Raw genomic sequence first — 20,716 nt, forward strand, 5'->3', positions numbered from 1 at the left:
ATTGCAGACTCTCATTTTCCCCTGTTTTCTCGCAACATCTCGTTTACTGCATGGGTGCCTGAGGATGCATTTAGCTATTGGGATATTCACAGAAGGCAAAGAGAAAAAAACCACACAGAAGAACGCTGCCAATTTGCGTACTGCATATCGAGATGCTAATGGTTATGTTTTCTCCAGTCCCGATGGCCCGGCTGTGCAGAGCACGGAGCTGACACCAGCCACTGTTTCTAGTAGAGCTGCAGCTGGAGGCCTGGGAAAGGAGCTATGGCCCAGCGCTGAGCATTAGCACGAGAGAAATTGCTCAGTAAGTTCGTGGCAGAGCTCTTAACCTGTGCAATGCAGAGCAAAACTGCTCTGTTGCTTCTGCTCAGACTCTGGGCCCCCTGGAACAAACCCAGGCACCTGCTCAGTGAGGGTTTGCATGGTTTACGGCTCATTTTCGTACGAACTACCCGTTTTACATTTGCTCTGCTCTCTCCAGGTGCCGCGGTGGTGCCCTGGAGCGCGGGGCTGTGCTGGGGCAGCTGCCGGTGCCCCAGCTGGAGCCACCGTGCTGGGGGACCATGGTCGTGTGTTCCCTCCGGTGCTCGTGCTTTGCTGTGCCTCCTGACCTCCTGGGAGAGGAGAGGGGATGTGCCTGGTAATTAATCTAGCCAATTATAACAGAAATCAAAGAAAGAAATTGAAAGAGCCAAGTGAGGTTGAGCAGAATTTGTCCTTTTTAACATGCGACCTCTGGTTACAATAGAGAAGTCCTTTATGGGCCTGGGGTCCTTTAACAACTCCTGATAGGAGTCAGAGCATTAGTGATATTATGTATTTACATGTTTTGTAATGTTTTACAAACACTAGCATTATTCACCGGGATTTATTTTGGAAGTCGGACTGAAGGAAACCCAAAAGCTGAGGGACTTGGTTACTGCAGCAGCTGCAGGTGAGTTGCTTCGCTTTAAGCGAATTGAGAAATAAGTGGTCCTATGCATATTGCATGCCGACATCCCTAATAATGGCTTTTAAATCACTTAATTGTGCGAAGCAGCACGGGGTGGCAGAAGAGCGGTGTCACTGAGGGAGGCCAGCAGCTCCGTGCTGCCCGTGCCGGGCGGTGACAGCCCTCGCAGGGCTTTCCCCTCCCAGCACAGGGCTGCTGACACGGGGAGGTTGATATTAAGCCTGCACAACCCAGGTTTTAAACAACAACGCCATTACAGCACAGCGGCGTGCTGATTGCGTGCCCTGACTCTTATTTTTTGGTGTTCACCCTGCAGTTGTTTGCTGTGCATTTCGGCCTGCCTTTAGGGCACCGTTTCAGGCGAGACGAGCTCATCGTGCCACGGGGCAGGCTCGGCAAGGCGCTGTGGGCTGGGGGTGCCTGCCCCTGGGTCCTCTCCTTGGCTGGACGGGGGTTTGAGGAGGAAGCAGCTCCTCGTTTGGAGAATTCCGGCACTTCACGTTAAAGTCTGCTCGGTCGTGCAGGTGAGCTTATGCATTTCAGTCGTGTTCCTCTAAATGTTTCTTATGGAAAGTGCTGTCTCAGCGTACCCAAAATTATTCTTGCAACAGATTGGTACAATTCAGATGTTATCCCCCTCATTACGCATTATGTGTGAAGATTGGGCATGCAAGCTTTTTTTTTCCTCTCTTCTTTTTTTTTTCTCCTCCCCTTTTTTCCACTGTGTTTGCAGGTGATTTTGAGATTGTCCAAGGCTCTCCAGCCCCTGGATCTGTATGTCCGTGTGTCCGTATGGACCTTCCTGCAGAACAGGGTTGCTCCTGTGCCTCACCCCGCCCAGGGGCTGCTCCTCCACGGGGACAAGCTTTCCTCGAATTTCTTCTTTTTTTTTCTCCCTTTTATTTTTTTTCCTTCCTGCAAACTTTTCAAAGAAGTCTGACCCCTGACCAGCTTCATATTCACTTCCCTCGCAGACTTCAGGAGCAAATAAAACTTTCTTCCTTTCTTCTCTGCTAGTTTATTTAAGATGGGAAAGGAATAATTTCCAGACCTGTCCGCGCTGACATTTCAAGCAGAAATAATTGGCTGTATTTTAGCTGTCCACATCCCAGAAGAAACAGAACTAACCGCACATTTTCTCAAGGTGTGAGTTTATTTAGGGAAGAATTAATGGTTTGAGACTTCAAATACGAATCTCATAAAAGCCTACAGATGACCTGAGGTCGACTCACTGGCACTGTAACTTTGAAAATACATTTCTAAGGGAAGCCAGGGAGCTGGAAACACAGACACTTTGTAGCCCACGTGAATCTTTTTGTTCTGTCAAATGTCACGGCTGCATCTTGCCCACTTTGGTATTAGCACTGGCAATTGAAGAGGAGCTGAACTCCTGCAGCTGGAATGGGGTCGTGGCAAACAGGCAGAAATAAGTCGCTGAAGTGCAGCACGGGTGTGTACGGGGCAGGTTCTGCTGCCGTAGAGGGCACAAATTTTAGCCTTTAATTCACAGAGTGGGTGTGCAGAAAACACCGTGCAGGGAAGAACGAATGGGAAGAACAGCAGACTAATTAAAACAATTGCAAATTGGTCTTTTCGGGAACTAAGAGCATTACAGCAGGACAACAGACTGTCAGGCTGATTTCTCCCCAGTGTATCGAAAAACGCAGTGTAGAAGCAGGAAAAATACATTCGATTCTTAACTCCAAAATTCCGGGGTCTACATTGCCAATGCCGCGCGCACCCAAACATGAGGGTTTGGTGCAGTGCCCCTGCAGTGCCCAGCACCCTGCACCCCTCTGGGGGCACCCAGCCCCGGCTGCGGGCCCCAAGCCCCCGTGCAGCCGTCACCACCTCTGTGCCTGGCCTGGTGCTGCTGCGTGGTTGGTGACAGGGCTGAAACCCCCGCGGGGTGTTACACGGGCTGCAAGAGAAACCTGGGCTATCCATGGAGGTCTCGTGGCCCTCCTTCAGTTAATGGAGCACAAACTCTCGTGACGCACTGTCCTTTGTGGGGCTTTAAAATACCCCAGTAAAATTTAATCTCATGCAGCAATGCTGCACGCTTTGGCTTTACTTTCCCCCTTTCATGTCATTCCCTGCACAAGCTTTTGCTCCAAGACCAGAACAATTTTATTTTTTTTTTCCATTCTGAACCTCACTGCAGTATGTTGAATTAATTATTTTTGTTGTTGTTGTTGTTTCCAAGATTTGTTGATGACAAGTGGAAGCACCGAGACAGGGCAGAGAAAGCAGCGCTGCAGCGGCCCGGGGGCTGGCCCCGTGGCTCAGGGTGCCCTCGGGGCTCTCCTCCTCAGCAGCCCCACGCTGAAACTGAAGCCATGGAAAAACATGAAAACACTGAAATATGTGCTTCTGTTTGCTTGTTTGATTTTTCTTTATCACCCCTTTAGAACAAGGTAACAGGGTTTTTTGTTTGTTTTTGTTTTTGTTTTTTTCTTTTGGAGGCTCTTTTTGGGATGCCGTCGGGTACCGTCTGCTCACCCCCAGAGCACCAGCACGTGGAGGTGTTCCCAAGGGGTGTTTCATGCCCAGGGGGGTTGCCTCAGACAGTAAAATGTATGCAAGGCCATGCTGACTTATGCCAAAAAAATAACAAGGTTTTAGAAATGGCAGGTAGCTTACCTTTCCCAAGCAGAGGAATTGATTGGAAGGCGCAGGCAAACCATGGGGGGTGTAAAAATGGGGATGTTTGAACCTTGAACACCCGAGCTTCCTGTAACTATGGTTACTTGTGATTTTGTACGTGAGCGCTTCATGGCTGGGAGAATCCCAGAATGGAAGATTTGTTCTGGCTCCGTGGGGGCGTTTACTGCACAGGCACGGGTTTTTAGCATATCTTAGGGGAGGTGATGTCCGTGAGCCGACCTGCCAGAGACAAGGAGGACGGTTTGGCCAACGAGAAACTGGGAGGGACGATTCCCAGCCCTGAGCTGCCCGGAGCACAGCTGGTGCTGGAGGCCAGCACACAGACCCCCAGTGCTGCACCCCGTGCCCGGGGCTGCCGTGCGGCTCCCCAGGGACCAGCCGCCCCCTCCTGTGCCCTCCCCAGCCCGGCCCAGCTTCCCGCAGCAACTGCCTCCTCTTGTCGGGCCCTATCTGAACACCAGGGAAACTGCTCGTTGGCTAATAGCACAGATGGGAAATTTGGAGACCATTTGAATGCTTGTCTTCAGCTAATAACCACTTATTGTCTGCAGAAGAAAGATGTTTGCTGCATTTCTGCTGTAACTGTTGATCTGAAATGAAGATTGATTTAATTTCTCAGCAACACAGATGTATTTTTCTGCATTTGGCCTTTACCTGTACATTTTGGTGAACTATTGATCTAAAGCTGTGTGAGCTATAAGTAAGTGCCGTGTTCTCTTTCTTTTCTGGAACTATTTTAGCCACTTTCCTTTTATTGTGCTTTTTTGGAGGTGATTATTCCTCCAGGTCTAGTACTTTGCCCTTCTCATTACTGAATTACATTTTTTTTTAATTCCAAATTATTGTCTCAGTTTGTCAAAGCATTTTAAATTCTATTTTTGTTGTCTTTCTTCTGTCAGTGCCTCCGAGTTTGGTATTGTCTGCAGATTTCCCTGCTTCCAGCTCCATCCATGGCTAGACCAGGAGCCACTGGAGGCCACTGCCGAAAGTCAGTTATTAATCCCTCCAGCCCGGCTCTAACCTTTGGGGGAGGCACCAGCTGCAGCTTTTCAAGAGCTTGCACAAAAGGTATTGCACTTTTTACAAGAGGGATAACAATTCAAAACCCATAATGTCTGTGAAAAATTCAGCTGGAGATAGCACGGCTGTGATGGACAAGGAGGTTAAACACGGTGCACGGGAAGAGATCCGGTGCTCAGTGTGCAGATTTTGGTCCCGAAAGGAAGCAACAAATGCAGATGTAATCAGAAATACTTCAACTTTCAAACAGAATACAGAGTCCTGCCTGTTGGCTCTGTAAAACTTGGTGCTGATGAGCTGAATCTCTGTGATCTTTGTGCGTGTGCACACACACAGCTCCCTGCTTAGATTCAGAAAACTTACCTATTTTGTGGAGTTTTAGCCTTGCTGACCTGCTTTCAGGAAATCTCCCACATGCCCCGAATACACAATCATTGTTTGATATAGTCCTGCTGACATGATTATTCAGCACATCAAAGGCAGCATAGCTTGTTAACTGAAAAAGAAATACGCAGCTCATTTGGAAAGCTGCCCCTGCTTGGGGTGGGAGAACACCGTGCGAGAACCCCAAATTCATTTGTTTTGGGTTTTCCCTACTGACTGAATCCTTTGGCTCTGATCCCCCTAAAACAACCATGTGTCTGCCCATGGTCCTCTGGCGGTGGCTGCGGAGAGGAGCGCGTCTGGCCACAGGTGTGTTGTGTTTTTCTGAAACTCGGCTCTTGGAGTGTGGCTGCAGTGCCCTAGTACTTGCTCTAGTACTTACTCGTTGCATGGAGTGGCTTTGTCGAGGAGTAACACCGCTGCACTTGTCTCCAGAGGCATCAAAAAGATTATTCTATGTGAGGAGTCACAGGAGAGCAAAGAAATAAAAGGTGAAGGCAAAAATATAAACAATAGAGCATAGAAGCCCGGAGAGATGTCATCTCAGAAAATGCAAACAGTGACAGATGGCACTGAGCTCCAGGACTTTCGCCTCACGGTAGGTGTGTGTGCATACCTGGCCATATTTGCCTGCATTACAGTTTTGGGAATGAACCCAGTCATTTTGCTGTGCTACAAGGACGTCAGTGATCCAAGGCCGACCAGCTTTTTGGTTTCACACTGGGAAAACATTAAAGAAAAGCAAGATACCTGCAGGGTGTGTGGAGGAGGTTCGGCAAGTGGCAGAAACCTGGCGGCGCCGACCCGCAGCTGTGGGGTTTGTTTTGCTGCTGTAGGTGAAAGGACGGGGTGGAAGGAACGGCTTCTCTGGAGCGAACCGAGGAAGGGCTGGAGGCAGGAAGCCAAGGCTTTTGCCTCATGAATTTGATAATTTCACATGGACTGCATGGCACGTGAGGTGGCGTTTACTGTGCCCAGACCAGGCACGGCAAGGAGCAGCCAGGAGGGAGGGAGGGAGGGAGGGAAGCTGCCTGCGGCGTTGACTGCTACAGTGCCAAGCGAAGGCAAGGGCTTGGATCCCTTGCAACACAGAAATACGGCACACACAAAAAAATTCTGCTTCATTTTTTTTTAAATTGGTGTGGCACAGCCTCTGATGGGGCTCTGGCAGGACGGCAGAGGGGACGCGGCGGGTTTGTCACCCGGTCCCAGGCACGCCGCTTGTGGGAGATCTGTGGGCGAGGAGCTCCAGCCCCAAGGAGACAGAGCACTAAGAGAATAATGAATTTGGTCTGAAGCCTTTAAAAGGGGGAGCTATGCAGCTGCAGAGAGCTCATTATCTACCTTTCCTAATTAAAGCACAAGTTCCCAGCCCAGCCAGCCCAGCGAAGGCCCACCGAGCGTATTGATTTCAGCACAGGCGGTCCCTAATGAAGAGCAGGCGATGCCCAGCCAGCGCTGCCAGATAATGATGCCCCTTGTCAGCCAAGCCACCACAAGCACGCTTCCTAAAACATCGGCGCTGCTAAAAACAGCAAATTAGAGAGATTTCCTTCCGTCGGCGAGGCTCCGGCAGGCAGGGCCCAGCTGCAGCCATCGGGCTCGGAGGAGGCCTCGAGGCAGCCCTGTCACAGCTCCGAGCCACAAAGGGCCGCAGCGAGGTGGGTGCTCGGAAGCCCCACACAACTTCCTAAGGGGTGCTGGTGTGGTCTCACAGGGGTTACAAACCGCCCAGGTAACATCACCAGAGAATCTGCAGACCCGGGAATGCAGAAGGCAGTGTTTGGTGACAGTTCTCCCAAACGCTGACCAAGCATCCAGCCGTGGCGCCTGGGGGCAGCCATTTGAGGCGGTGTCTGTAGCTGCTGCCCCGCGATAGATCCTCATTGAATTGCTCCGGTTGCTTATTGAAGCCATGTATATTTATAGCTTCCCCGGTACCCCTGAGGAGTCCTGCAGGGCAGGAGGTTTTTGCGTAAGCGGCCTGTGAAGAAGCACTTTTTTCTTCCCTTTGGATGTTGGTCTATGTGTGACCGCGTGAGAGCAAACCAGAAAATGGGCATTGATCACGAAACCAAGGACTGCAAAATGCCAATGTAAATGCACACGCTGTAGTCAAATCGATAGTTCTGATGGGCAGCCTAATGCCTCCTGCCGCCAAACAACCACCCCCTCTTAGCTGAAGAAATCCATCCTCAACAAGGGGAGCCTCAGCAAGGCTGGCGTCTTGCTTAAAACCTACACAAATCATGAAAGCAGCATGGATGGGGGAAAAAAAAAAAACACATTATATTGGAAAAACAAGGTCAAAGTAGGTATTTAATTTAATTTAATTTAATTGTATTTATTTTTTCTTTTTCATATTGGAAGTGAGCCAGAGAGCACTGCACCAGGACACGTACGCAGGCGATGCCTTTGCTCTTCTCCAGCCACCAGAGCGAGCCAGGAGCCACCAGCAGGCACCTCTTGGCCCTGTCTGTGGCCAGCCATCAGCCTCTGTCCCTCGGAAGGGACCTCGAGGGGAACAGAGCTGTGCAGGACGCCAGGGAGGCCGTGCCTGCCATGTGGGGCTGCCTGCGTTTTTCAGAGAAACGTTTCATTCGGCTTCTCCTCAGAGTGAAAAGAAGCCGCTCTGAATTTGGCCAGGCGTTAGCAGTAGCAGTAGAACTGACGTTGCTTCGTAATGGTTGGGTGTACTTTGGTGGGATGTTACTTTCTGCCGGGTGGGTTCTTCTTTGGTTTACGGCTATCCAGCCCTTCCTGCAAGAACGGGAGGCAGAGGACACGTGCTCCCATGGTAGTGAATCACAGAAATGGAAGGGCCACTGCTGACCTCCAGCACCTGATGCCGTAGGACTCCGAGGTCAGTGTCGCACCCAGCCCATGCATGGGTGCAAAGGGCCCCCAGGGAGCCATCCCCGCTGCAGAAATCCAGCCAGGTTTGCAGCTCTGGAGCTGTTTTCCTGGTTTTACTGTGCATTTGCTTACGAACCAATTTGATGATTCATGGTGGAATTTTCTGTTCTGCAACCTAAGAACATTGAGAGTCTCAATTTGAATTTGAATTGGAAATCCCCACATGGGTTTCCTGAGTGGCTTTGCATCCAAATGAGTGTTTCCTTCTCCTGCCATGCATCATTACGTTCCCAGTTCTGGGAGCGGGACTGTTTGTATCAACGGCATGCCTAATTGCTGTGAAAAAAATCACTCAGCTCATGACTTGGATGGGGAAAATGGTTCTGGACTTTTCCTTCCTAACTCTGGCGTGGTTGAGCTCTGGATTTAATTGAGAAGCACATGTGAAGCGAATAGCATCACGGACATCGGAAGGGAGGGGAGTTTAAGACAATTCCTGGGTGTTTTTACCTTCCCCTCCAGGTACAGCATAAGGACATGAGCAGGCACCTCCATCGGTTTCTGAGCTGCTGGCTGGCAGGAAACAATCCAACAGTCCTTCCAGGGCGTCCTTAAGAGCCGAGCGTTAAGAGCAGAGCGTTGTTGTCACCAGGCACTTCATATGACAAAGGACATTTTTAATGTCTATGATTTTTTCGGCACTCACCTTATTCCCTCACCAGGTAAGACAGAGCACACGCTTTGTAAGTCTGCGGGTCTCCCCAGGAGCAGGGAGAGTTTTGGTTTGAGTTTCGGTAATTAGAAAGAAATGGCTTCCTTTACGCTGTTGTGGTTTCCGTAACCATAACATCGTGACTAACAACATAAGAGCTATGCCCACCCCCTAAAATTTAAACATTTAAACTACATCACTCCAAGCTTCTTTAGCGTGTAGCATTGGTTCGGAGCCTCGCCAACGCCCCGGCCAGCAGGCGGCTGCCACCAGCTTGTGGCCCTGCCGCTAAGCCCCGCTCTGTCGCTGGCTCAGCTGCTTGGTTTGCACTGGGTCATGCTGCTTCTGCTTTTTTTAAACCATTTAAAGATCCCAGTGGCCAAGCACCCACCACACCCTAGACGTGATTTCCATTTATTTTTTTTTTTTTGCTCCCAGTTTGAAAATGTGTGCTGGCCTGGCCTTCTGGACTGCATTCCCTCTGCCCCTGCCCTTGCTCCTGGCAGGGGCTGCGCTTTGAGGCTTTTGGGCGCTCGAGGGACCTTCTTGCTGCCTTGCAGCTCTGCACACGAGGGATCTTCTCGATCTTCTCGCTGCCTTGCCGCTCTCCCCTCGTTCCTGTGGCCGCTCTCCAGACCCCTGATCGCTTGCATCCCTCCTGAACTACGGACACGAGGACCGCGCACACCTCCCACGCGCAGCCCTGGGCACGAAGATAATTAGCACACATCCCAGCCCCTCTCCTGCCCTGTTTCCACCTGCCGTGCGGGATGCTCCGACCGCAACGGGGCTGCGGGGCGGGGCGGGGGCGTGGCCAGGAGCTGGGCGTGGCCAGGGCGTGGCAAAAGGGGGCGTGGCCAAAGGGGGCGTGGCCAGGGGGCGTGGCCAAGGGGGGCGCGCCCTGCCCGGGGCCGCGCCGCGCCGCCCCTGCCGCCGGCTCCGCGTGGGTGGCGGCCGCGCACAGCGGAGCCTCCGCGCCCGCAGAGCGGCGGCGCCGTGCGGGGCCGTGCGGGGCCGGGACGAGCCGTGCCGAGCCCAGCCCAGCCGTGCTGAGCCGAGCCGAGCCGAGCCGTGCCGATCGGAGCCGCGCCGAGCCGTGCGCGGTGCCGTGCCCGCGGTGCCGTGCGGGGCGGTGCGGGGCGGTGCGCGGAGCATGTCGGCGCTGCGGCGCAAGCTGGGGGACGAGTACCAGGTGGTGAGCACCTCGGCCAGCGGCGGGGGGCTGCCGCCGCCCCGGGCGGCCCCGCGGGGGAAGCGGCAGCGCTTCGTGGACAAGAACGGGCGGTGCAACGTGCAGCACGGCAACCTGGGCGGCGAGACCAGCCGCTACCTGTCGGACCTCTTCACCACGCTGGTGGACCTCAAGTGGCGCTGGAACCTCTTCATCTTCATCCTCACCTACACCGTGGCCTGGCTCTTCATGGCCTCCATGTGGTGGGTGATCGCCTACATGCGGGGCGACCTCAACAAGGCGCACGACGACAGCTACACGCCCTGCGTGGCCAACGTCTACAACTTCCCCTCCGCCTTTCTCTTCTTCATTGAGACCGAGGCCACCATCGGCTACGGCTACCGCTACATCACGGACAAGTGCCCCGAGGGCATCATCCTCTTCCTCTTCCAGTCCATCCTGGGCTCCATCGTGGACGCCTTCCTCATTGGCTGCATGTTCATCAAGATGTCCCAGCCCAAGAAGAGGGCCGAGACCCTGATGTTCAGCGAGCACGCGGCCATCTCCATGCGGGACGGCAAGCTCACCCTCATGTTCCGGGTGGGCAACCTCCGCAACAGCCACATGGTGTCCGCGCAGATCCGCTGCAAGCTGCTCAAAGTAAGTCCCCGGGGACACCCCGGTGTCCTCCTCCATGCCCCCCCGGAGCTGCTGGTGCTGCCGAGCAGCCTTTGGGCAGGGAGCATCGCTGCTGTCCCCTGCCTCCGCTGCGGCTGCCTCCGTGTGCCCGCGGTGCTCGTCGCGCTCAGCGGTCGGGCGCCAGACTTACACGCACCCAGCCATCTGGTTACCCGCAGCCCTATAGGATATATATATATATATATAGTTTATGTGCTGTACTGTTTTACATGCCCATCTATCTGTAAAATGCTTGGTTTCTTCTCTGAGAGGTAATACTTTGTAGCTGGAACTCCTCGGTGTGCATTTTAGAAGGAAGTTGTGTGCCTTTCTGGTGTGTTTCTGTGCTCCCAGACAACGGTGTGTCCCGCTGGGCAGAACTCCATTTACGTGGTGCATGAGCTTCACCGAAAGCAGAATGTTGGGGTTGCATATTTAAAAATAACGCTAGCAGTCCCACATGCCTGAGGAAAATAGAATATTTGTCTGAGACTTATTGCCACAGTCTTTTATTTATAGGGGAGCGGAAGGAGATGTGGAGCGGGTGGCAGGGGATGGCTCGGGTTACGTTTGGTGTGTGCAGAGCATCCTGCACCTTGCCCTGGGCTGGGGGACGTGGGAGCTGTGTGCTGGGTGGGCGCCCCTCGGGGGTCCCTCAGGGGCAGCCCCCACTGCCTTCCCCCCCCCTGCCCTGCTACTGCACCTGCGTCCAGCAAAGCACAGGTGCATTTTTTTAGGGGCAAGATTTGTGGTGTTTTGGCCCAAATAAGTGTTTCTGCCGGGGTTTGCAGGCAGGATCATTGCTGCTTTCGCTGAGCTCTGCAGGACTCCCACTACATCCAGAATAATGGGGGAGTCCGTGGCCCAGAGGCTTGCCCTTGCCTGCAATTTCCGTGGAGTCGTGGGGGACACAACAGGAATTTAAAACATCTGCACAATTTCTGTCGTCTCCTTCCTACCGTGGCCGGCTGATTTTTGTAGCTCGGGACTGACATCACTGGGGATGCTCTCACTGCAGCTGACCTGGAAGCATCAGTTCCTGGTCCCTTCTGTTTGAGTAATCAACTCAGGCTGCGGTTACGTTCTCCTGATGTGAGCTAACGCCGCTTGTTTCCTCGCGGCCGAAGTTCAGATGGCTAAATTGAATTATGTGCAATTAGCCTGGTAAGTAAGCATCCAGTCTTTAGAGGGCACCACAGTGACCCCTCAGCTGCCTTGCCTGCCGAGGCCACGCTGCCCAGGGAGGGATGGGACTGCCGCATTTAACATGCATCTTTAATAGCTTTAAGGAATCAGAACGAGTCATTTCTATTACAGGTTTAAAAAAATAGCCCTTTTTGTATCTGTGTGGTGCCTCTGATGGAATTTTTAAAGTTAGAGCTTACAACTTAGTGTGGCTCCACCAAATTTCCTGAACTTTAAATGTGTGAAAGGCTGCCTTTATGGATGAAGCCATATATTCGTGTTCTGTGATAACGCTGGAGTGACGGGGCTGAAGGTTTTGCAGCTGTTTTCTTTCTTTATTAAAAAAAAAAAAAAAAGGGTAAGAAAACCAGGAGAGCCCAGGGAACCTCGCCATAGCAGCAGTTCAGACAAAGCAAGCTGTCATTGCACAGGGACGTAATTTGTGTTGTAAAAAAGCTCCTCTGTAGGAGCTCTGTACGCGGGCAGGTATAAATGGGTAGTGAGAGGGAGAAGAGCAATAAAGGGCTAAAATGAGGCTCTCCTGTGGATGCAGTTGCTAGCCAGCGCTGCACATCACCTACCAAATTTCTCCGCAGGGCGCGTTTCTTACGCTGCGCGGGGGAAGCAGTGCCTGGCCAGGCTGCTGCCCGGGGGGGAAAAAAAATTAAATAAAGGAGGAAAATCCAGGGCTGCAGCAGGGAGAGCGGTCCCAGGGTGCTGCCGTGCAGGAGCAGCCCGCTCGGCTGGCAGCAGGAGGGGTGCGCAGCTGAGGGCTGCTGCCGCTGCTCCGTGTGTTCTCGCTGGTTGCACGCCTGTGAGTGCTGGCACCGAGGAGAGCTCGGCCCCACGCAGCCACCCGGCTGGCTCCCATGGGTGCACCCTGCCTCATGTCCCACCCTGTGCGCCAACGCGGGGCCACCGGGACAGCCGCAGGGCTGGTGCAGACCTGCTCTTGGGTGCTGCTTCTTAGGGAGAAGGGCGTTCCGCTGTAACATCTATGTCCGATTGGAAATCCTGATAAACTGCTGGAGTTTGGGCTTTCTGTTTTTTCCTGGTAAGACCGTGCTGGAGAAAAAAAATAACAGAAAGCCATAAAGCTGGCAACTTAATGCAAAGACATTCACTGGAATACTCACTTTGCCAAATGGATCTCCAAGATTGTGAGCAACTTGGAGGAAACTTAGAAGCGCTGATCTCTGTGTGACACAGTCGGAGGAGTCATTCAAGGTCACATCCCTCACAGATGTAGTGACTGGGGCAGCAAAACAGTAAATAATGGGAGTTTTTGCACCCTGGCTTGTGCCGAATACGGTCTCTTACTCAGGTATAGCTGTAGAACAATCCATGGTTTGTCTGTAGCGGGTCAGCTCTCAACCTTTACCTGGGCTCCCCTGGAGGAGAGGCAGCCCCGGTGCCCGTGCCCGCCGCACCGCTGGGCGATGTGGCTCCGACCCTGCCGCAGCGCTCGGGGCTGCCCTGGTGGTCCTGAGGGACGTCAGGGCGCTCGGGGGGAGTGTGCCAGTGCCCATGGACTGCGGCAGCGGCACAGCTCTGGGGTGCCAGGCAACATCCCGCCCATTTTTAACCTTTTTCCCATCGTTTCCTTACCCCGTCTGTATTTTATGCCTGTTTTCCATGGACTTTTCTTTCGCTGTGTCCCTCAAGCAGTGAATTCTCTCTAGCGCCCATTTTTATCAGCCTTCCATCTGTTAAGATGCCCATTCTATCGCGATGCTTTTTGCAAGCTAACAGTTCGTCCTGCAGCATCGTCTCCTGCAGCCAACCCATGTTGGTCGGGGTTTGGTTGCTTGCTCCAGGCCAAGCTTTCAGGGAGCTGCCCTTGGGTCTTGCTTGGAAAGCAGCCGTGAAAAAGCTCCACTGAGGCTGGAAGGTGGCACCGAAGGCCAAGAGGAGGCAGTGGAGGGAGCTCACGGAGGTTTGCAGCCGGGCCTTCGCCTGCTTCTCCCGGCACGGCGCGGGCTGGGATGGTTCTGCTTCCCGCGTGGCGGTGCGGGCGCAGGAGGTCCTGTGGCAGTGGTTCCCTCCCGGCGCTGCTCCTTGCTCTCCTTACGGGCCGTGTTTGTTGCTGGGCCCGCAGCTCCGTCCTTTTGCTGCAAGGCAGGGCCCCCGGCAGGCTGCTGTGCTCCTGGGGTGTCTTGGCCTGATTCCCTGGTGTGAAACCGCGTGGCGTTCGGACACCGGGGGCACGGCCAGAAATCTGGATTTGCACACACATAAATTAAAGCCCGTTTCTTAGCTGGAACTCCGGGGCACTGGAAGAGGTTATTGTTTATTTGGGATTAGATCTCCTTCCAATCCAACCACCATTCAGTGAATATTTTAAAAATAGAAACCAAATCCCAAGCGAGGCGCGTAATCCCTTTTTGCTCGGTCTGCTTCCTTTTCTCGTGGTTTCCCAGCCGATTCCCACCCGGTGCCGCCCTGCCAGGGGCAGCCCCGAATGCTGGGTTTGCTTCACGTCGGTTTGAAGCGTGGGGAGCGAGGGGAATTCGTTTCAAGCAGTGATTTAACATCTTGGGGGCTGCGCACGACAAACACAGATTTATAAAACCCGAAAGGAAAATAGTGGCAAATTCTGTCATAAAAATACTGACCAGAAAGGGCTGTAGCGTGCTATTCCTGCTTGTTCACACCACGGAGAGCAGAAATGCGGTCAGAAGTGAAGGGGTGGGGGAGCGTGGCTACGGGCTGTGCTGATGGCAGCTCCCAGCACGGGCTGCAGGCAGCACGGCGCACAGGGTGCGTGAGCCGATGCGCTGAGTTTGGGAGTGATTTTTGTCATGGTCTTGTTATTTAGCTGTTAAAATGTGGTTTATAACGTCTTAGTGGACAGCGGTAACTAAAGCAGTAACAGCCTTTCTGGGCTTTTTTTTTTTATGTTGGTCTAAATGACAGCGTTGTCAAAACTCTCTCGGAAAACCCAGTGTTGGGTGGGTGCTGGTCGTTGTTCGGCAGCGTCGGGGGGCCCTCGCTTTCTGGGGAGGCCGGCGGCTGCTGTAAGCTGCCCTGACTGCTCTCTCTGCTCTCCCCTCGCTGCCGCTCCAGTCCCGCCAGACCCCGGAGGGCGAGTTCCTGCCGCTCGACCAGCTGGAGCTGGACGTGGGCTTCAGCACGGGGGCCGACCAGCTCTTCCTCGTCTCGCCGCTCACCATCTGCCACGTGATAGATGCCAAGAGCCCCTTCTACGACCTCTCGCAGCGGAGCATGCAGACGGAGCAGTTCGAGATCGTCGTCATCCTGGAGGGCATCGTGGAGACGACGGGTGAGTAGCGGCAGCTCCAGGCACCGGTTTGCGAGCAAGATGTTGCGAACGCTTCCGGGCGGCCAAAGTCTTGTTTTCACTCGAAGTGAAAACATTTGAGTGATTTTTTTGGGGAGCGTCTTTGTTTCCAAGGCGATGCTCCCTGCGGGAAGTGAAACCCCTGCCGCCTTTGCGCTGAGATTTTTCCTTTCCTGGCGGGCAGAGCCTGGGCGCTGGAGCCTGGTGCCAGGAGCAGTCGCCGTGCCCTGCTCTGCTTCCCGTGCTCTGGCGTCAGTGGGAAGGCGCTCGGCGGGGACACCAGAACGTCTTGTACCGTTTTTCCGGGGTTCGTGCACTTTTCTAGCACAGGAGGTAATCCCCGTGAACCTCAGGCTGTGGTGTTTTGGTAAGGCCAGCCTTCTGCCACCCCGTGAGGCTGGTGACAGCAGAGACGAATCGTTGGTGCTTTTCAAGAAAACCTCCTGCTGTTTGTGTAGCTGGCTCGTGTACGGGGTTCAAGGCTGACACACAGACCACAGGACTCCAGTGTTGTTGTTTTGTTTTTTTTTTTTTTTAGCAGAACTGTTTTAAACACAACTGGCTGCAGAAAAGGAGTTTTGTAAATACCTCGTTACAATTTTAAAACAAAGTCGTGTGTTGGTATACTTCTGAGTTTGTTTTTGTTAATATTCTCAATGTAGACATTGTACACAGAACAACAAGAAAAGGAAGTATTTTCTGAATCTGTCAAGCCAAACTCATGTAGGCTTGCAAATGCTGTGACCTAGTTTTGTAAAATGAGATGAATATTGGGTAAAATAGAGCACAGTAATTCTATCTTGATGAAACATGGAGGGATGAAAGGTTTTTTGAAAAAAATCATTAGAAATGTGAGTAAAGGAGAACAGAGGAGAATTTGAGGAGAAAGAAACCCGAATAGCAACCTTCCCCAAAGGTGTCTGTTTTTTAGGGGAGGAGAGGCAGGTGCTGTGTGGGGTTACTGCAGACTCTGGGGAAGCCCTTGGTCCCAGGGGAGCATGGAGCCAAGCACCTGCAGGACTCCAGTACCCACTGGAGCTGGGCCCGTAGACATAACCCCCCGGTAAAGCAAAGCGAGGATGTCAGAAAATAACTTGCAGCTTGCTCTGTCAGACTTCTTGCAGCAGAAGCTGGTAGGGAGCTGGGTCTGTGCTTCCTTCCCTCCCAGCGTAAGGCAGCCAGGTGCCCTTGCTGCAGAGCGCAAACCATGGCAGAAGGCAACCCAAGTTTTAAATGTCTGCTGGCGCGGAGAGAGCGGCGAAACTGCGGAGACCAGAAATAACATGCAGTTGTTTAGAAACCAGGGTGCTATTTTCGGGTCGGTGTAAAAATGCTGCCTGTTTTTCATTTTGTCTGTGAAAGCCAGTCATGAATGTGAAGATTCTTTTCCAATTAATTCAGATTGCGAGCAGCTGGAAGGAGAGCTGTGGTGTGCTGGTGGGGCTCACGGGACCGGGTGAACCCTGATCATGTTGTGTGTGGTTTGGGGAGACCGGCCCGACGGTGAATGTGTGGGCTGCAGGAGGCAGGCTGCAGGAAGATCAGATAAACCCTGGCTGACTTGCAGAGGAGCTGAAGGGATATTTGTGGTTGGAGGGACCCGCAATGGATGGGACGGGTCTGGGAGCCCAGCACAGGCCTGCTCCGTGCCAGCCCAGGGGTCAGGGCAGGGGCTGGCAGCTCAGCCCGAGTGCCGCACGTGGGCACTTCTGGGCTCTCTTCGTACCGCTGGAAGCGGTGCTTGATTTAATTACAGATGCAACCTGTGTGCAGCCACCCATTACCCTTCCATCAGTTTCTGCATGAAAAACATGATCTTTATTTTATATCATTAATTTTTAAAGAAACTGAAATCCAAATGCCCCAAGGAGCTGTGCCTCCCCATCCCTGGTGGTGCCTGAGGCCAGGCTGGGGGGGTTTGGGCAGCCTGGGCTGGGGGAGGCCCCTGCCCACGGCACCGGGTGGGCTCTGACGTCCCCTCCAGCCCAAACCGCTCTGCAGAGCTCTTTGAATTGGATTTTAAAGCTTAGAAGACTGTAATTCAATACTAGAACGCCACAAAGATGGATGAATTTGTGTAATTATGCTGTCTTGGCATTTGGTTTCTTTCCAAAGGTCTGAAAGTCAAGTTCAAGCAGTGCTCCCGTGCTGGCTGCGATGGGGGCTGCGTCTGTCCGCGAGCTGCGTGGGCTGCGGCAGGGTATCTGTCTGCTGGGTCTCTGCTGGGTCTCTGCTGCGTACTGTCCTTGAAAGCAACTCATGTGGAAAGCAGCTCATTCCACTGGGATGTGGACGGGGATGGTTGGACCAGGCGATCTTGGAGGTCTTTTCCAACCTTAATGAATCTGCGATGTCTTCGTTCCCAAGAGCTGGAATGTGTGCTGAGCAGAGTAGCGGTTTTAGGGGAAATTTACCCCAAACGCTAGAGGCGTTGTTTTGCTCCTGTGCTGTGTCTGCTGGCTTGAGAAGGCAGTTCAGAGGGTGTCAGAAAATAACGTGATTCTCAGTGTCGCCATTCAGCAACCATCTAATACAGATAATTTTCTAAAGTCGCTGTATTATTTTCTGTTTTTGTAACGTTGTCTTGAAGAGCTTCAGGACCGTGGCGGTAAATAGCTTTTTGCAGGCCCCAGAAATGCAGTGCAGAACTGCACTCGGTGCTTTCTGCTCTGGTCCTTGCGGTGCACTGCAGCTCAGCAGACCTTGCCAGGGTTGTACTAGGGGAATATTTGCTACTGATCATTTGTAGCACATTTAACAGAAAAGGCTTTGATATTCATCAGTTCTGCAGCTTCCAGAGTTTTAAAGGGAGATCTAGTCCTTGCTGCCTACGCTCCTGCTTTGTTTTTCAAGTAAATTATTTTCCGTGTGTGCCTGAAGAGTGCTGTGGCATTGTGCTCGGATCCACAGCATCCCTTGTAATTAACTGGGTGCTGACGCACGTGTCTTGTGTCTCTTGGAGATCTGCTGGTCCCAAAGTCAAGAATTAGACAGCAGGCAAATAATAGTAAATAGCAAAAATATTTATTTCATGACATACTCTTCGCTGTTCTTCTATTTGTATTGACATGACAGAAGCGGCCTTTGGTCTGAAACAGAACAAAGTGAGAATGAGAAGGTGAAAAACAAACACAGACTTCTGGTTCAGCAAAGGGAAACTGAGAGGTACCGAGAGGCACTGGAGGGATCAGTGGGGTTGATTCAGGGCTCTTTACATGTCTGATATTTTGAAATGCTTCAACCTTGACCTATTCTGTAACTCGTGATTCCAAAGTACGCTTAGCAATCCAGCTGGGTCTGGTGCGTGTTGAGGTCTCGGCTGCCTCTCGGGCAGCGCAGGAATTCCTCCACAGTTCTTTGTCACCAGGATTTTGAGTCCCTGCGCTGTGTTTTGTAGGGGTTTGAAAAGAGCTACGGGAGAAAGGAAGCCTTTGCATGCCCTCGTGCTGCAGGGCTGCACTCTCTGGACCTTTTATTAGACTTACTACGGTGAGAAACCGTGCCTCCCTTTGTCCTTCGTATTGCTGGGCACAGTGCGCCTTACAGCGGTGCTGAGCACCTCTCTGCTATAATCCATGTATTTGTAAAAATAGGAATTCAGCACTCCTGATGGCGTTTGGCCCGTGTCAGCTCGTTCTTTTGATCAGGACGTGGAGCCTCTTGGTTTTCTCTAAAAGGTGCTTATGAAGATTTTTTTTTCTTTGACTTTGTTTTCTGCGTTAAACTTTTGATACGCAATGCTACCAAGGGGGGCAGAGGATTAGTAAATGTATACAATAAATTTTGTGTTGACTGTCTGCAGGGACAGTAAAGATTTCTTGGAGAAGTTTAATGAGTTGTTTAAGCAGGATCTTCTTGCTTCTAAGTCCCGCTTGGCTGATTAAAATCACCGTTTCCGATGCCTTCTCTCATTAAATCATATGAAAATGATCTCTCATAGATACCTCCCAACTTGATTAAATTAATTTACTGCCTAGTCACCGAAATTTTAATTTCCAGAAATGTAAACATTTCCTTCTGTTTTCCATGCCCTCCATTGCAGCTTTTAGCTTGCCTAGATAACACGGCGTGATGTATTTTTCAGGTTCCTAAGGGCTGAGTTAAGGTGTTTCTGTGCTCCACAACCGAGGAAGATGGGGGGCAGACCCGGCTCAGCCCTGGAGGCAGCGGGGCTGGCTGTGTCCCTCTCCAGCAGGCCCTTTCCCTCAGGGAGCAGAAGGCAAAACATCTCAGCAGACGTGTTTTCCAATGCCTGTTTTCCCTCCTCCCATCGGTTCCGTCCAGGCTCACCCCGCGGAGCCCTCCCGTGCGGAGCTGTGCCCACCCAGCACCCGGGGGCTCCTGGTCCCCTCGGCACCTCCGGCGTGAATTGCAGGTGGAAAACTCGTGCCCTGGGACTGCCACAAAGACCGAGCCCTGGGTTGCTCCCCGCAAACATCCGAGGGTGCTGGACAGGCTCTGGGTCTTTGGTTATTTCGGGGTCTTGGAGCGTCGGCTAGTGATGGAGGAGTTGAGTAGCTGAAATGCTCAAACGGCTTTTCTGAATTCAAAGATGGTTATGATTCATAAGGGTAATTGCTAATCATTTTGAATTATTTTTGATACATATGCAACCCCTCCATTATTATGATAGCATATAATTTTGAAGAACACTCAAAGCGTTTATTTTCACAACCTATTGTCCCGATCTCACATTGTTGTGATGGAGAATTCTCAGCTCCATTGTCAGCCCTGGAACAGCAAAACTTGCAGGTGCTGTTGGAGGGGAGAACAAGTTTTGACTCTTATTCTGCACTCCCTTTAAGGGCCCTTGCCTCTGTGTGTATTTAGGAATACAAAGCCTTTTAAAACTGGAGCATTATCCTGCGACTTACTGATAAGCGGCGGAAATTGCTAAAAGATGATGAACTGTTAATAAGAACGTACAGAAACCTGGCAGGAATGGCGTATGAATCCATTTTCAAAACTCATTAAGTGTTATTTTGAAAACCTTTTAACACCATTTTCTGATTAAAGAAATCAAACAGCTTGCCATGCTTTTAATTAAATAAGTAGAGAATGGAATCAAAGACTATCTCACTGTTTTTACCTTTAAAAACACGAATAGCTTAAATTATGGAAATGTGGGTCTTCGTAGAAAGGTTTCTCTCAGAAATGGATACTTGTGAATGATTTCAAACCCGAAACAACTTGAGTGAACAAAGAACCGTAACACAAATCTGAAAGCTGGTGTGATTTAGATAATTTCTAGAGCTATTTAAAAACGTTTTTCCTATGCGTTATTCTCAAGGTCACTTAGCTGTGAAGAAACCGCAGTATGAATTGAGCAAATTTAGAGTCGGAGCAAAAAAATGTATTTATTCTGTTTTTATCTTACCATTCATGTTTTGGGGTTTGGCTATTTTTTATTTTTGTCGGTTGGTTGGTTGTTTTGTGCGGGTGCGGGCAACGTATTGTGGGCAGAGGTGCAAGAGAGTGCAAATTCTCTGCGGATACTCTGGATAACCCCGGCCAAGGGCCAGGCTGAGCCGAGTGCTGTGAAGTGGGGCTGCACCGTGGGACTTCCACCCGGGCACGGACGTGGTGGCGATAGTATCACGGCGGGGTTGGTGTCGGAGCCGCCTGTCTGAACCGCTCCCCCATGGAGCATCTCCGCCGCTGCACGACCGAGAGAGCCGTCAGTGCGGCGTGCGGCTGGGAAGGGGACGGGAGAAGAACAGTTCAGCAGGTCTGCCTAATGAGAGGGGTTTTCTCTTCTTTTGTTCTTCTTTATTTTTTTAAACTTAACCT

General features: G+C 51.9%; 1 protein-coding gene across 4 annotated transcripts in view; it reads left to right on the top strand.

Annotated features, from left to right (window-relative positions):
* Positions 1 to 9,523: 9,523 nt before the first annotated feature.
* KCNJ3 (potassium inwardly rectifying channel subfamily J member 3) overlaps positions 9,524 to 20,716 on the top strand; it is a 40,127-nt gene continuing 28,934 nt past the window's right edge. For 2 of the 4 annotated variants that reach the window (XR_013953513.1, XM_080599448.1), the window contains exons 1-2: positions 9,524 to 10,422; positions 14,692 to 14,908. Coding sequence is in view for 2 of the 4 variants with exons in the window: in XM_080599448.1 (XP_080455574.1) it covers positions 9,745 to 10,422; positions 14,692 to 14,908 (895 nt within the window). In the remaining 2 variants the exon portion in view is untranslated. The remainder of the gene's footprint in view (positions 10,423 to 14,691; positions 14,909 to 20,716) is intronic. The other 2 variants (XR_013953514.1, XM_080599447.1) reach the window with 1 other exon arrangement.

This window comes from Anser brachyrhynchus (assembly GCF_964034855.1).
Source record: "Anser brachyrhynchus genome assembly, chromosome: 7".
Lineage (NCBI taxonomy): Eukaryota > Metazoa > Chordata > Aves > Anseriformes > Anatidae > Anser > Anser brachyrhynchus.